Source organism: Buteo buteo, chromosome 8 (assembly GCF_964188355.1).
Source record: "Buteo buteo chromosome 8, bButBut1.hap1.1, whole genome shotgun sequence".
NCBI lineage: Eukaryota > Metazoa > Chordata > Aves > Accipitriformes > Accipitridae > Buteo > Buteo buteo.
Genome location: NC_134178.1, coordinates 25,005,587 through 25,019,791, shown reverse-complemented (window position 1 = coordinate 25,019,791; position 14,205 = coordinate 25,005,587). Strand labels below are relative to the sequence as shown.

The 14,205-nt window shown below is 41.2% G+C and overlaps 1 protein-coding gene across 5 annotated transcripts; it reads left to right on the top strand.

Annotated features, from left to right (window-relative positions):
- Positions 1–3,439: 3,439 nt before the first annotated feature.
- RBM11 (RNA binding motif protein 11) lies at positions 3,440–13,105 on the top strand. Of its 5 annotated transcripts, none has more exons than XM_075033937.1 (6): positions 3,825–3,955; positions 6,022–6,474; positions 7,233–7,395; positions 8,315–8,393; positions 9,156–9,249; positions 11,188–13,105. In XM_075033937.1, exons 2-6 carry the CDS (start codon positions 6,472–6,474, stop codon positions 11,518–11,520), a joined length of 672 nt encoding a protein of 223 aa, XP_074890038.1. In that variant the 5' UTR covers positions 3,825–3,955; positions 6,022–6,471; the 3' UTR covers positions 11,521–13,105. The 5 variants fall into 5 exon arrangements, with proteins under 5 accessions (XP_074890039.1, XP_074890034.1, XP_074890038.1 ...); XM_075033936.1 differs by having other exon boundaries at positions 3,844–3,955; positions 5,112–6,474; XM_075033938.1 differs by lacking the exon at positions 6,022–6,474 and having other exon boundaries at positions 3,440–3,955; positions 11,302–13,105.
- The last annotated feature ends 1,100 nt before the right edge of the window (positions 13,106–14,205 follow it).

The following is a 14,205-nucleotide window of genomic DNA, read 5'->3' as shown; positions in this document are numbered from 1 at the left end:
CTCACAAGGATACACTTCTTCTCACACTGAAATTCAGAGTTACCTGCTCCGAAAGAGCTTTACACAAACCAGTGGAGGATGCTGGCACTGCCTCTTCAGCACTCGGACTGTGTCCCACAGTGGTGAGGACCATAGGAGTTGTACCTCCTGAATGAACCCCAATGCTTTTGGGGGAGCCCACAGTCTGCCAGCTATTAAAACCCCCTTGAGACTGGCCAAATATTCAATTTGAAAAAATATATAAAAACTTCATTTTATTACAGTACAAGATTACGATGATTTACAGGAAACAGAATGGCACTTTTACAACTCAGTTTACCCCCAAAGGTTTTGATAAAATAACAGCTAAAAACATTACAGCACGGTTTTCAAGATTAAGATCGAATTCTTACTCAAGGCTTGATATCCTGAACTGTGGTCACGTGTAAATGTATTTCCCCTTCTAATCTTCCCTCTACCCACAAGGATTTTGTAATCTTGGGAAATCCCATTCTCATAACAATCGCCATAATTCTCATTTCTCTTATGAATCAAGCCACTTCTCCAGAAAAATTCCTCTCTAACCGCTAGTTAAGGGTGCTCCTCCCTTTCAGGCAAGACGAAATCACAGCGGCTTTTGCAATGCGGTATGTTTAACTATGAAAAAAAGCTGCCTAAAGATTACAAAGGCAAAACCCCTGACTGGCTTGAAGAAATTTGAGACTTATTATGTATTCTACACTGAGGCTTGTAATTCCTGTAAATTGATAATCCCTTTCTAAATAGACTTGACAAGTCAGTAACTAAGACTCCATTAGAAAATAATGGGCATTGAGGCAAAGCACACCAACTATGCTTGGGAAAAAAAAATTTCTTTAATACTATTTTTCACATTGCTGTCATCAGGATGACTTCTGAAAATGTACTCCTTTGTAAAATAACACTTGAAAAATACATACTGAATGTTAAATGTGTGTATATGCTTGAAACCTGTTTGCAGCAACCATGCAACAGCGGGTTATAACACAGGTATAACTTCAGCTTTAAATACACCCGTATTGACCTGAAGAATAAACAGTCGGATCCCATTGGGGTTTGGATTGGTGTAAAACAGGGTGATCCAATGTCTCTAATTTTATTTAACTTAACCCGTGGAGCCCCTGCTGTGTAAGTTAGAGGAGGAAGGATGTAGGTTCCAACACTGCTTGAAAAATATAACAGCTATGGCTTTTGCAGACGACTTGGTACTGCTGAGCGGATCATGGGAAGGAATGCAGAAAAATATTGAAAATTTGGAGGTCTTTTGCGATCTAACTGGCCTCAACACAAGGGGAGAAGTGCCACGGCTTTTACATTAAGCCTACAAAAGATTCATATATGATCAATGACTGTCCTTCATGGACAATTAACAGCACTCCTCTCAATATGACTGAATCTGGCAGCTCTGAGAAGTACCTGGGCCTATGTATTGACCCATGGACTGGAGTATCAAAACCAGAGCTACTGGAAAAAGTGAAGGGGTGGTTGCAACAGATTGGGAAGGCTTCACTGAAGCCATTTCAGAAAGCTGACACCTTGGAAGGATATACTATTCTGTGATGGATTTACTTAAGCAGACCAGGCCGACGTAAAAGCTACGTACCTGGAAATCCTGGATTTGGCAATTCGAGCTGCCGTCAAGGAATGGTTACCTCTACCAGCATGTACCTGTGATGCCATCCTATATTCCAGCACTGGGGGTGGAGGCCTGGGTATTACCAGACTCTCGGGGTTGATCCCTAGTGTACAGGCTCAAAGACTACACAGAATTCCACAGTCTTTGGATGAGAAAATAAGAGCAGTCATTCGACAAGAGGGTATTGAGAAATAATTTGAAAGATTATGGATCGCAGCAGTAGGAGAAAGGATAAAATTCCAACAATTTGGTACCCTGAAGTGGTCATGGTGATTTTGAAGGAAGTAGGCAGTGAGCAACCAGTCTTGGAATGGGAGATATCTGCTCCAGAAATAATCTTTCTGAGGCCCTGTAACTGGCAAAACCAGGAATTTGTGAATTGGACCAAGCTGTTATCCCAGGGCTGTGGAATTTCCAACTTTGAGAAGGATAAAATCAGTAACAGCTGGATTGAGTATTACAGAGACATTCCCCACCGAAAGCTCATCACGGCATTACAGCTAAGAGCTAACGTCTACCCCACAAGAGAATTTTTGGCAAGGGGCAGACAAGACACTCGGATTAAATTTTGTTGGCATTGTCAGGCAGAGAATGAGACCTGCTCGCGTATTATTGGATAATGCCCCGCAGTGCAAGACGCTAGCATTAAGAGACATAACCAACTATGTGAATTGTTGGTGGATGAAGCCAAAAAGAAAGATTGGGCAGTATTCCAGGAGCTGCTGCTGAAAGATGAATAAAATTAATTATACAAACCAGACCTGGTATTCGTTAAAGGAGGTCAGGTCGTTGTAGTAGACATCACAGTTAGGTACAAGAGTAAATCAACATCTTTGGCAGATGCAGCAGCAGATAAAACAAACACCAACATCTTAAAGATCAAGTTGAAGAACTGATGAATGCCACTACTATTAAATTTATTGGATTTCCTACAGGAGCATGTGGCAAGTGGTATCAAGGCACCTACAAACTGTGAGCAGAACTAGGACTGTCCAGTTCCTGACAGGAAGAGGTCACTCGTCGTCTATCAAATCGGGCGCTATTTATGTCAATAGATATTGTACATATATTTGCTAGTCAAGCACGAACTATTTTAAGATCTTAATGAATTAATGAATTGCAATTGTATGAACTAATGAATTGTAAATAAACTGATTCTTTCTTTCTATCTATCAGAGGTGGGAGCTGGACCTCCAGGAGTGCCGAAGGGCAAGCGAGACAGGATAGGGCATTGGTAGTATGTAGGGACAACAAGGGGCTTGGAATCATGATGCGTCATCTATCCTGCTGAAAGAGACTAATCACTGGTCTTAACCTAAGTGGACGGGCCACCTTTACTTAACCCGGAAAAGGAACATGTAAATAGCAATCATATTCCAGCTCTTTTTAAATCTTGAGAAAGGAACAACATCCAACACTTTACATGTGTATTTTATTAGTAACTATCACAACGCTTTATCCTACTGATGACTAAAACACTTGAGGGTTTTAAAGGTTTCTGAAGTATTTGTCACCCGGCCCTCCTCCAGCAGCTGCAGTACCCATCTGGCCCACAAGGCGGCAGGCGGAGAACAGAGCTTTTCAGCTCTGTTTTCGTACGGTTATGGGGTTTTCTGCCAGTTCCTCACTGCCCGCCTGCAGTTTCACACAGACGAGAAGGAAATACTCCAGGGGCACACGCACTTCTCCCCGAGGCCACGTTTCTGTACAATACACGCTTCCACCGGTAGGTCTGGCGATAACAATCTTTTCCTCTGGTCAGCGGGGAAAACCCGAGCAAGAAAAAACGAAGGAAACGTCTTACAACGGTGAAGTTCCCCGCAGAGTAACGGCACGAGCGAGGGCCTGCCGCGTCTGGCACCAACTGCACACGTAGCGTCTCCCAAACACGCCGCTACATAAAACGTAGCCCTGCCGCAGCTGCGGGAAGGCCTCCGGCCGGACCCGCCCCCGGACCCGGGCCCGGGCCCGCCCCCGGACCGACCGCGTCCCGTCCCGTCCCAGCGGACCCGCACGACGCCCCCGTCTCTACGCGACGCCCCTCCCCCCGCACGGAGCCCTCCGGCAGCCCGCCCGCGCTCCCGCGTTGCTAAGACACCGAGCCCGCGCCCCGGCAACGCGCCCCGTCGCGCGGCGCTTTGCGGCAGCGGGGGCGCGCCCCCCATCCCCTCCCTCAGCGAGCCCGGCGGCGGCGGCGCCATGTCCTCGCCGGGGCGGTCCGAGGAGGCGGAGCGGACGCTGTTCGTGGGGAACCTGGAGAGCCGCGTGCGGGAGGAAATCCTCTACGAGCTCTTCCTGCAGGTGGAGGGCGGGCCCCCAGGGGCGGGACGGGGCCGCGGGGCGGAGCCCGCGGGGGGCGCCAGCCGGGCGCGGCGGCCGGGTTGTGCCCGGGGCCGGGCCGGGCCGGGCCGAGGCTCGCGGCGCCGGAGAGCGGCTGCGGCAGCCTCTGCCGCAGGAGCGAAGCGCTGTGAGCGGCCGGAGAACGCGAAGCTCGCCGGGCGGCCGCGGCCCGGGCCGGGACCGGGACCTTCCGGCAGCCCTCCGCACCGCAGCGCAGCGCACCGCGGGGTGCGGCGGCCGGCGCCTGCCGTCCGCAGGCCTCCGCGCCCGGCGGTCCGCGGGGACAGGAGCCCGCTTTGTATCTCGCCCGTTCGCGGCCGCCGCTGCGGCTCCGTGACCCTGGGCGCGCTGCGGCCAGGAGCGGTGCCCGTCCCGCCCGTCTCCCCTCCCTTCCTCGGTTTTGCCTCCTCCGGGTGTGCAAGTTTCGGTGCCGCAGATGGGCCCCAAGTTAGTGAGGAAGTTAAGTCACTTAAAGATGCTTTCTAAAATCCCCGAGGAAAAATCTTTTTTACGCTTTTTTAAAAATATTCTGAGCAGTCAATTTTTGATCAATGGTTTGATTAAGAAAAATTAGTGTAAAACCCGAAAATGTGTGGAGCAAGGCTGAAACTGTTAGCAGAGTGCGAGAGGCAATAGGAGTGATCTGCAGGTGGGGCTCTGGACTTCCACCTATAAATGGCCTTTATATCAAAACGTTTTACATTTTAATGCTTGAGGAGATATTAAAAGCTCCATCGGTGGGATTTTCAGGGACATGGTGGGAAAATACTAAGTAGCTGGACCCATTTCAAAGCTGGGCTTAATTCTCTTTCTTTGGAAATAAGGCATGCCAAGGAAGAAAGAAAATGGCAAAGACAGAAAGTATTAGGACACTGACTTGGCTTCAGTTTTGGTCTCACATGGGCAACGTCTCTGGCTAAGCCAAGCTTGTTAACCTGAAAGGAGTAAGGAAAAGAGGGGGCAAGATATGGAGAGGGAGCATTTTATCACTAATGCAAGCATCAAATTTCAAGGTGGATTGATAATAGTTGCTGATTATGGGCTTTTCCTGAATTTGTTTATGGTGTGTTTGTTTTGTGTTTTGTTTTTTTTTTTTTTTCCTCCTGGCATGATCCAGTCAGCCTCTGTCAAGCTAAAAGGTCCCAGACTCTGACTGGACAGTTTATCACCAGTTTAACAGCATGGTGATAAACTTGCTTCTACCAATCCACTCATTTCCCCCAATCTAAGAATGAACCTTGCTTCCTTCTGGTGAGTTTGCAAAAAAAGAGGTGGGCAGAATCATCTGTTCTCTTGCTATTTCATTTGCTAATCAAAACTATTTCTACTTACCAGTTTTATTCCACTAATTTGATACTTGTTAACTAGGGAAGACCTCAGCATGCTACCCCATTTGCATTGGAAGGCCTCTTTGTTTGGTATATTCTAGCCCTTTGGGTTTTTAGTGGTTCCCATCTCTTCCTAAATTTCAGTTTTTAACTTTTCCCTAAAATTAGCTAAGAAGCAGTTGTTTCTTCTTTTTTTTTTTCTTTTTTCCTTATTTTCTATGCAGTATTCCTACCTGTTGTCAATACTAAACAGTAGTCTGCTGTTTAACTGTAAATGTTAGGTTAAGAAAACCTAAACTTATCTTACTGGGGACAGGAATAATACCATACAAATTCTGGTACAAAAGTGATAAAAATAAGTGTATGCTCTCAGAATGTAGTTTTGCATGACTCCCCTGCATAATCTGCAGCAGTCATCCAACTCCTGACTTTTATCTGGGTCTTTAGGTCATCCCAATAACACCTACTTACCTTTTTCCTTCTCTTCATCTTGTTCTCACTCAAGTTTCTCTGTCTTTTGCTGCAACAGCATATGCTTCTCATTGCAGCATTGTCCTTTTTTGGAAAGTATACAGTTCAATATTCCTGCCATGGCATAGTCCTAAAGATGCTCTCCTGACCTGTAGCTTTTCCCCCATCAAATTATGAGCAAGTATCTATTATTACTTCTAAACTATTAATATTTTTATTTATGAACAGGAAGACTACATATTTAAAAGACTGATCTGCAAAGGACTTGAGTTTGTTGCTTCTAGTTCTTGAAGAACCAGATCCTCCTTGCTAGGCAAATAATAATCACAAGACTGGATAGATATACTTTTTTTACAAACTGCAGTGTAGTGCAGAACAACAAAAATGCCTTAAGGAGCCAAGTCAAGCAAAAATAAACATGTTCAGAATCTTACTGAAATCCATTCTTTAAAAACAAACAACACCCTGCCTCCCCCCCCCAAAAAAAAACCCAAAACCAAACCAAAAAGAACAAAAAAAAAAAAAAAAAAAAACACCAAAAGAAACCCCCAAAACCCCCACCGAACTTCAAGATATTTGGAAAGACGAGATCAGCATTTTGAAGATTCCCTGCACAGGACAACCTAGGTAGTATCTGTTGCTTTACCGCCTGATCACCTTCTGCACCAATAATAAAAAATGGTACGTTATTTTTGATCCTTTATGTTTGTCTATATGACATCCCCCCTACTTCCACCAGGGTTGGGTGTAGGGGAGTTTCATTTTTCAGCAAAAACACTTATGTGTGTATTGAGCAGAAACAGTACGTTATCTCTGATGAAATGATAGGGTCTCTTTGATTCCTTGCCATGCAGTTGTGATGAGGGTTAGGCAGTACAGAAAACACTGCTTTGTGGTGGTTCCAGAAGCACTACTCTCTATTCAGGTTTGCTTTCTCACAGTGTTGATGCTGCCTGTTTTAGAAATTTAAGCGTGAGTAAAATAGAAGCATATTAATGGAGTAGGTCACTTTTACATAGCTGATGTTATCAGTTTGCTTAGTTATGTTAGCTGTGCAAAAAACCTCTGTAATAGTTGTACTAGCAGCTGTACAGACATAACATAACTCTTGCTATGGAGTCAGCAGATCAGTCTTCCCCCTTGCAGCACCTATCATCAAATTTTAAATATAATTTAAAAAATCTGATTGTTAAAGACTAGACATCACCCAGGAACTGATGCTTGGTTCTCTTTTAACGTTTCATGGAGCTGATTTTTGTTTGTAGAAGGCTCAGAATTTCAGCTTGGGGACTGTGGAGAGACATTTTCAAAATGAAGTAGAGATTCTTATACTAAGAAATGTACACTGTTTCTGAAAATGGCAGAATATACATCATGAAGTACTCAGAATGAAATGTCACTGTTAATTTCTCTGATAAAATAATACAAATTTCTTTCAGGCTGGACCATTAACTGATGTGACGATGTGTAAGGACAAAGAAGGAAAAACTAAGTCTTTTGGATTTGTCTGCTTTAAGCACAAAGAATCAGTGCCTTATGCAATAGCTTTGCTGAATGGAATACGTTTGTATGGAAGGCCAATTAAAGTGCAGTGTCGGCTTGGTATGTTTAGTAGTCTCAATGATTAAGTCTTTGTAAATATTTTTTTTTAATGACTATTTTTGACTCCTACAGTCTTTTACAAAGATGACAATTTATAGTTGGAGCAAATTACAGTCCTTTTTTTTTTTTAAGAAACAAAAACTTGTGGCTTTTATGTAGGGAAGGATTCAGTCTTTCTATTTTTTGTTTACTAAGATAATACAATGGGTTGGTTCAGAACAGCATAACCTGCAAGCCAGCTCAGACCACACTGTATGGAAAACACAGTAACACAGGTTTTCATGCCAGATTACAGTCAGGAATCATGGTGTGACTTTAACTTGCAGTCTGGCAGGAAAAGTTGATTCAGTAAGTGCAGCAACTATCAAGCTGTTTGGTAGTTTATATACTAAAGCCAGAGAGTTACCAGAGCTGTCGTTTTAAGTGGAAGGGATTGTAGTCCAAAGAATATAGTCAAATAAGTCACATTCTTAGTTTTATGTTTATGAAAATAAACCACCTAGAAAGCTAATGCAGGCAGCATTTGCAACCCAAATATTAAGGACTCATGTTCCCACTATGCACTGTGCCACTCCTTACTTCAAAGGCTGTACAGAGCAGTTGCTGGGTTTAAGTAGAGTGGCTGAGGTTCCTAAAACCAGAAGCATCTCCTGTATCTGTAACTGAGTGGGAATTATTGTGTTCTTGATTACTTCAATAGCCTTGATTTATGCTTCTGTAAGTGAATAAATGATAAATGAACATTTTCAAGCAGTAAAGTGATGCTATAGATTATCTGCCATAAAATGGCAGCTTATCTTTGTATACTACCTTAGATATAATAGCACACTACAGATGACACAGAACACTTTCTGTGTTTTTGACTTGTTAATTGAATAGTCATAACTGAATAGTCATTATGTTCTTGTCTTATTTACAGGGAGTTCTCGCTCACCAGAACTAAACAGCCCTACGCATGGTTTTGAGAACCATACTGACTTATATTCACCTTTGTATAGGTAACAAAAACCACCTGTGAATGAACCATATGATTGTAATTTTTTAAAAATCTTATTAAGAAAATCAGTTCATGTGGTAGAGCAATCTTCAGGCTTTTTGTTAAAACAGCTGTTGCATGCTTCAATTGCATCCTTACTGATGACTTGCAGTGGGCTGTAGTTAATTTTATGTTTGGTTGTTTAGCTTGCCAGAGGTTCAATTAGCCTGAATTTTCCATTCTTTGTTTCTGCAAGATAAAGGACCATGAGAAAATACTGAAATACGGTGTTTGTAGTAACAATGTTTGCAGTTCTTGGGGGGGGGGGGCGGAATCTGACAATGGAGATAATCTTTATAAACCCCACTGAGTTTATATCTGTATTTTTTGTGTCTATATGTACAAGCAGCTGTCATGCACATATGAATGCACAGGTTATAAACCTGTTATAATGGAAGTCTGAATACCCCAGATTCAGTATTTTTCAATATTTTAACATTTTTAGTTACAAATGTGACAGAACTCTCTGTGGAAGCTAAACTCCTGTGGTGAAATCCAGAACTATTCTGCATCTGCACTTAAGTACACATGAAGATTACTCATTAATTGAGCCTTTGGGTGTATTTTCCTTGTTTTATCAGGGTTTTTTTTCATGGAAGCAGTTGTTAATATCTCAGTTCTCCTCTTGGATATACTCATTGTAGCCCAAGAGTTAAGTCTCAGCACTCTGGTAAGCGGTATATGGTGGATGTCTCGAATCTGTATGTTTGCTTGTTTTTTCTAGGTATCAAGAGCCTTATGGAAATCCTCCATTTCCTGTTACTCCTTTTCCAATGAACAATAGTTTACCTCATGAATACTCAGGCTTTCAAAAGATGGTGAGTTTGCGTTAAAAGTTAAAAATTTGGGACCTTTTTTATGAAGTTGGATGTATTCTGCTTTTCTGCAAACACAGTGCTTATTTAATGTCTTAAAATGTGGTTTAGGCTGCTAACTTTGACTGTATTAGGTCTGTTCATTTTAGCACTTTAAGGTACTATAATAACAGGGGATCTACCAAACCAAACCATTTTCTTACTGCAGGAGTGTCTTAAAGGTATATAGCTTAGGGAGGCTAAAAATGTCAGTCTACAAAGAGAGCTCTTTCCTGTACTGTGCTCCAGATCAAATCCCCTTGGTTACACAAGCTAACCTAGTAAAATTACAAACATGCAAGCAATAGCTTCTCCATATACAGTTAATTCAGTCAGAACTTCTTAGGTCTTCTACTCAATTCAGAAATGCCCAACAAAAACTTTAAATATCCTAAAACCAAGCCTAAAACTTGCCCAACAAATCACCACTGCCCAAGTTCGGGCAACAACAGTTTGAGGGTTTCTGGCCTGAACCTTCACATGCCCCTGCAGTTCTCATATTCATGATTTACTTTCATAGCACTAGACAGTGAGAACCCATATTCCACTTCCCCTCTAACAGACTCTGGTGCACGGGGCCATTCTTGTCCTAATCTCTTTTTATCTGAGCCATTCCACAAGGCAAGGGAACGGGTCTCTTCAGATGGCAATGTGTGGGCCAAGCCCTACTCACCAAACGCATCATGGAGCTTCTGAATCTGATCAGTATGGATTGGTAGGAGTGAAGAAACCCAGCATTTAATGTGAGGTACCAACTGTGGACAGTATTGCTGCCACCCAGTCTGACTGGGGAATGGCCAGCCCTTTGTAACTGTAGAAGGGGTGTAGTCTGGGTAGATGACTCTTGCTAGCTGCAATCTGAGCAGGAGAATGGACGGGGTCTGTTCCCTGTTGCACAGATGCACTGGCAGCCTGCCTCCCCTCGTACCAGGCTGTGCCCTCAGAAGAGCTGGTGCTTGCAGAAACTTTCCCATCCCCTCCGTTGTGGTTGGAAGGCTTGGGAGTGTACTATCTCCCCTGCTATGCTTGCTGATGAACCCACAGCTCAGTAACAATGCAGTATGTAAACACTGAGAGACCAAACTCAGCAGACCAGCACACATGACCAACTTCATCCCATTTTCTGTCTGCTAGAAGGGATGGTATTGCAGTGTGCCTCCAATGACAGTTTGTTGCAGCTTCAGCAGGAAGCAATCTCGTCACGTGTACAACTTCACGCATCTACCTCACCTTTATTTGGGTGAGGCAGGCAGGTTACTCACTTGGAGTCTGTTTGCACATATAACATACTCGGACATGCTCCCCCTAATTTTTCTGGTTACTGCCAGTCAGTAGAAAGCTACTCTTTTCTGACCTTTGTAGCTCTATTTCTGTATTTGGGCTGTGCATTTTGTATGAGAAGGACTCTTGGGATACTTCAGGGACTGTAGCATGAAGCTGGGCACTTACTGTGTTGTTCCAAGTCCTTTGATCTAGGGATTCACTATACCTTGTTGGAATGCTTTGTTCCACATTAACTTTAAAATTAGTTAAACCAGGTTAAAAAAAAATGCAGATGTGCATGTCTTTACATTAACAATAAGCATTGCAGTTACAAATGTTTGTAACATACATAGATGTAAAAATGAAAGGAATGCCATGTTGATTACCTTACACAAAGACTAACTGGCAGTTTAATCTTAAATCAGATTATGTCTCTGTTCTAACTTTGCCATGAATGTCTACTTTTTCCAACTATACTAGTTGATATAATAAAATATGAGCTTTACTCTCAAATGTTCTGTGTTATGTTATTTTATAATTTATCAGTAGTTTCATTGTAGAAGCTGTAATGCATGCAAAATTAAACTCCTCAGAACTTTCTCCTTACAGTGTTAACAACTCAAGTTTCTATTTCTCTAGATGAACCATTTTTTAGCACAGCAGTACACAGTACAGAGTCCAATGGGTCAACAATTTCCTTACTATCAGATGACTCCACCACTGCCTTCAAATTTATCCTTTTCTCTCTATCAGAATCAAGCTGCAAATTTTAGATCTGCACAGAGTTCTTTTGAATTGGCCCTGCCACATTCAAGTGACTGTGAAGTGCACCAGGTGAATAAAAGCACCTCTAAAAGAAAGAGAGAAGAGCAAAGTTGTGACAGTGACGCTAGTATTGAGGATGACAAAAAGAAACAAAGAAAGCATGACCAAAAATACAAGAAGCACAAAGCCAAGAAAAAGACGCATTAATACTGTGTTAACTGGTTTCATCTTTTTTTTTTTTAAATTAAATTTGTTATTTTTATTTGAGAGAGATTAAATCTTTCATCTTTGCACTTTATTAAAAAAAATGTTCAAGTTTCATATTATTTTTGAAATGTGTTGTGCATAAAGTATACTGATACTTCATTTAATCTCAACCTATTTAAAGAGGAAAGTACTATTTAAGGTATAGGAAATGCTTAAGAAGATAAAGCTTTCCTAATAAAGATAAAAACCTAGTTGATTTCTCCCCCCTCCCCAAGAATCATGGAAGGCTATTATTTCACTAATATAGAAACTTTATGAAAATACATAATTTCAGCCACTCGTGAAGCATATGCATCACTTTCATCACTTATGGGATGTATTTTTGTGTATGGTGTAAGAATTTTTTGGAGCCATTGAAGCGAGCAGGCTAGAAATCCCAAGTGTCACTTCAGAGACGCGCTTGTCACTGAAGTATCAACACCTATAACTTCTCTTTTCCAATTTAGCTCTGTTGTTACTTTCAGTTAGGATCACCTTGTATGGTTATTGAAACTAGTTTTTTCCAGTAGTAAATCTGAAGTAAAACATGGGCATTTGCACTAACTACAAGACTTAGATATGTATCAATACTCAAATGAATGTATCTACTATATGGCTGCAGTTATGTACTGACTAGAACTACATGCATATATATGCATCTTTATATCTATAAAGTTACTCTAGTGTTTTGTTCACTTATTTGAGAATCTAAATGATCATTGTAACAAATGGATGAAAAATTTAATGGGTATCTCATCTAATTAATAGCACAAAAGCATGAGTTAGTACTACCTCTTAAGAAGAAAAGTTTTTCCGTTGTGTAGCAGAGGAAGAATAAACCGTCTCATATCGTGATGAATCAAAGTAGTCAAATGACCTATTTTCTATCTTTCGCAACTGCCACCAACAACCTATAGACAGATACAGTGGTACTGTCTTATACAAGTACAGGTGAAACACTTTTAAGATCCTATTATATGAGAAAGCAAAACCCTTAATCTTCAGCTGTTTAATATTGCTTAAAGTTAAGTCGTCTGTTGAGACTAGTAATAGGCTTCAAATTTAACCTGACAGTAAAAAAGGATTTTGTTTTTATTAAACTCAGTTTTCTTGGTTATAATGTTGGGTTGCTTGAAAGGATTACTTTTCATCCTTACACTGGTATTGAAAGAATATCCAAGTTTACTGATTTGAAGGTGATGTGTTTTACAAGCCCAAATGAGTTTCAGAAATGGAAGAATGTTTAGCTTGCAACGATTTCTCTTTTGTCTGATAAGATAAATCATAGCTAATAAAATAATTTTCTCAAGACACTGTTTTTAACTTCCCAAAGGGATTACTTCTTTAGCCTAAGAGACACCACAGTATGGCACCCTTGAAATGTCATTAGCAACCAAATTCAACCTTCTCTAGAAAGAACTTACGTAACAAAGGTTTGTGTCTTCAATAAGATTTATGCCTTATGTTTTAAGAAACTTGCTACATCTGCCCAATCCCTTTCCCTTTTTCCCTCTTCCATACAAATACTTGCCACTTTATCTTTTTTATTATTCCTCCCCCCCCCCCCAGTAACTTTAGGACTAAGCTATGTAGATGTAATCTAACTTCTGTTGGAAGATACTGCTGACATTATAGCAGTAAGTCGCTGATCACAATAGTTGCCACAATAATGGCAAAAGTTAAAAAGTAAAATACACTGGATTTCTTTAAACCTGTTCCCTATGTTAAAGAAATGTAAATATAATCAAGTAGAGGAAGAATATGTTAACGTTAGGTTAAGTTAGAAGTGAAGTTCATCAGACAAAAGAGGAAACGGATGCCCAAATCAGAGTTAGCCTGCAGAAAGAGCAGCTTAGTCAGGTCTATCCTAATGTGTCCTTATCAGACTTCCCCAGTGGATAGATAAAATAATCTGTTCTATGCAATTATACTCTACAAAAGGAATGTCAAGGAAGATCATATTGCATATGGCTGATAAAATATCCATACAGTTCTTCTAAAGAAGTAATTTTTCTCGCCCTCTTTCTTCCCAGTCTTTTTTTTTCCTGAGGGAGGTAAGGATTTTAACACCTCTCAATATCTGCTTACCTAAAACTCATCAATGTGTTAAAAGAAGAAAAGCTAGGCATGTGGGAATGTGCTAAAATTACTTTAGCCATAACTAAATTTATTTTGTACACCTGTTAACTTAAGACATCCCTTTAGTCAGGGTCTCATTGATACTTTGATTACATTGTCACCATGTTGAGGAAATAAAATACTGGAAACAAAAACCACTTGAGTTTGGCCTTGACCAAATATTACTTCAACCCCTTATCTGTTTCAGTCACTTTTAAAAATTCTTCATGAATATGAAATGAATGTTTTCTATGTAGTTCTGATTCTAAATTATTGTTATTTTGTCCTGGTCTTTCACTTCCCATTCTACTGGCTGGCCACAAGACCTTGTGTTCCCTGCTGTCACATAGGTCTTGCATTTAGATTTGTTTCTCTGTATTTTATTGTATGGAATGCAGTGCATAGTTATTTCCATTACAATCTCATAAACTCTGGAGAAATCAGTATCGCTGCAGTCAGTGATGCATTCTCATTTAAGGTGGCAATGTGCCAGGTCAACAAGGGTCAAAGGGGAGGTGCCGTATTAAC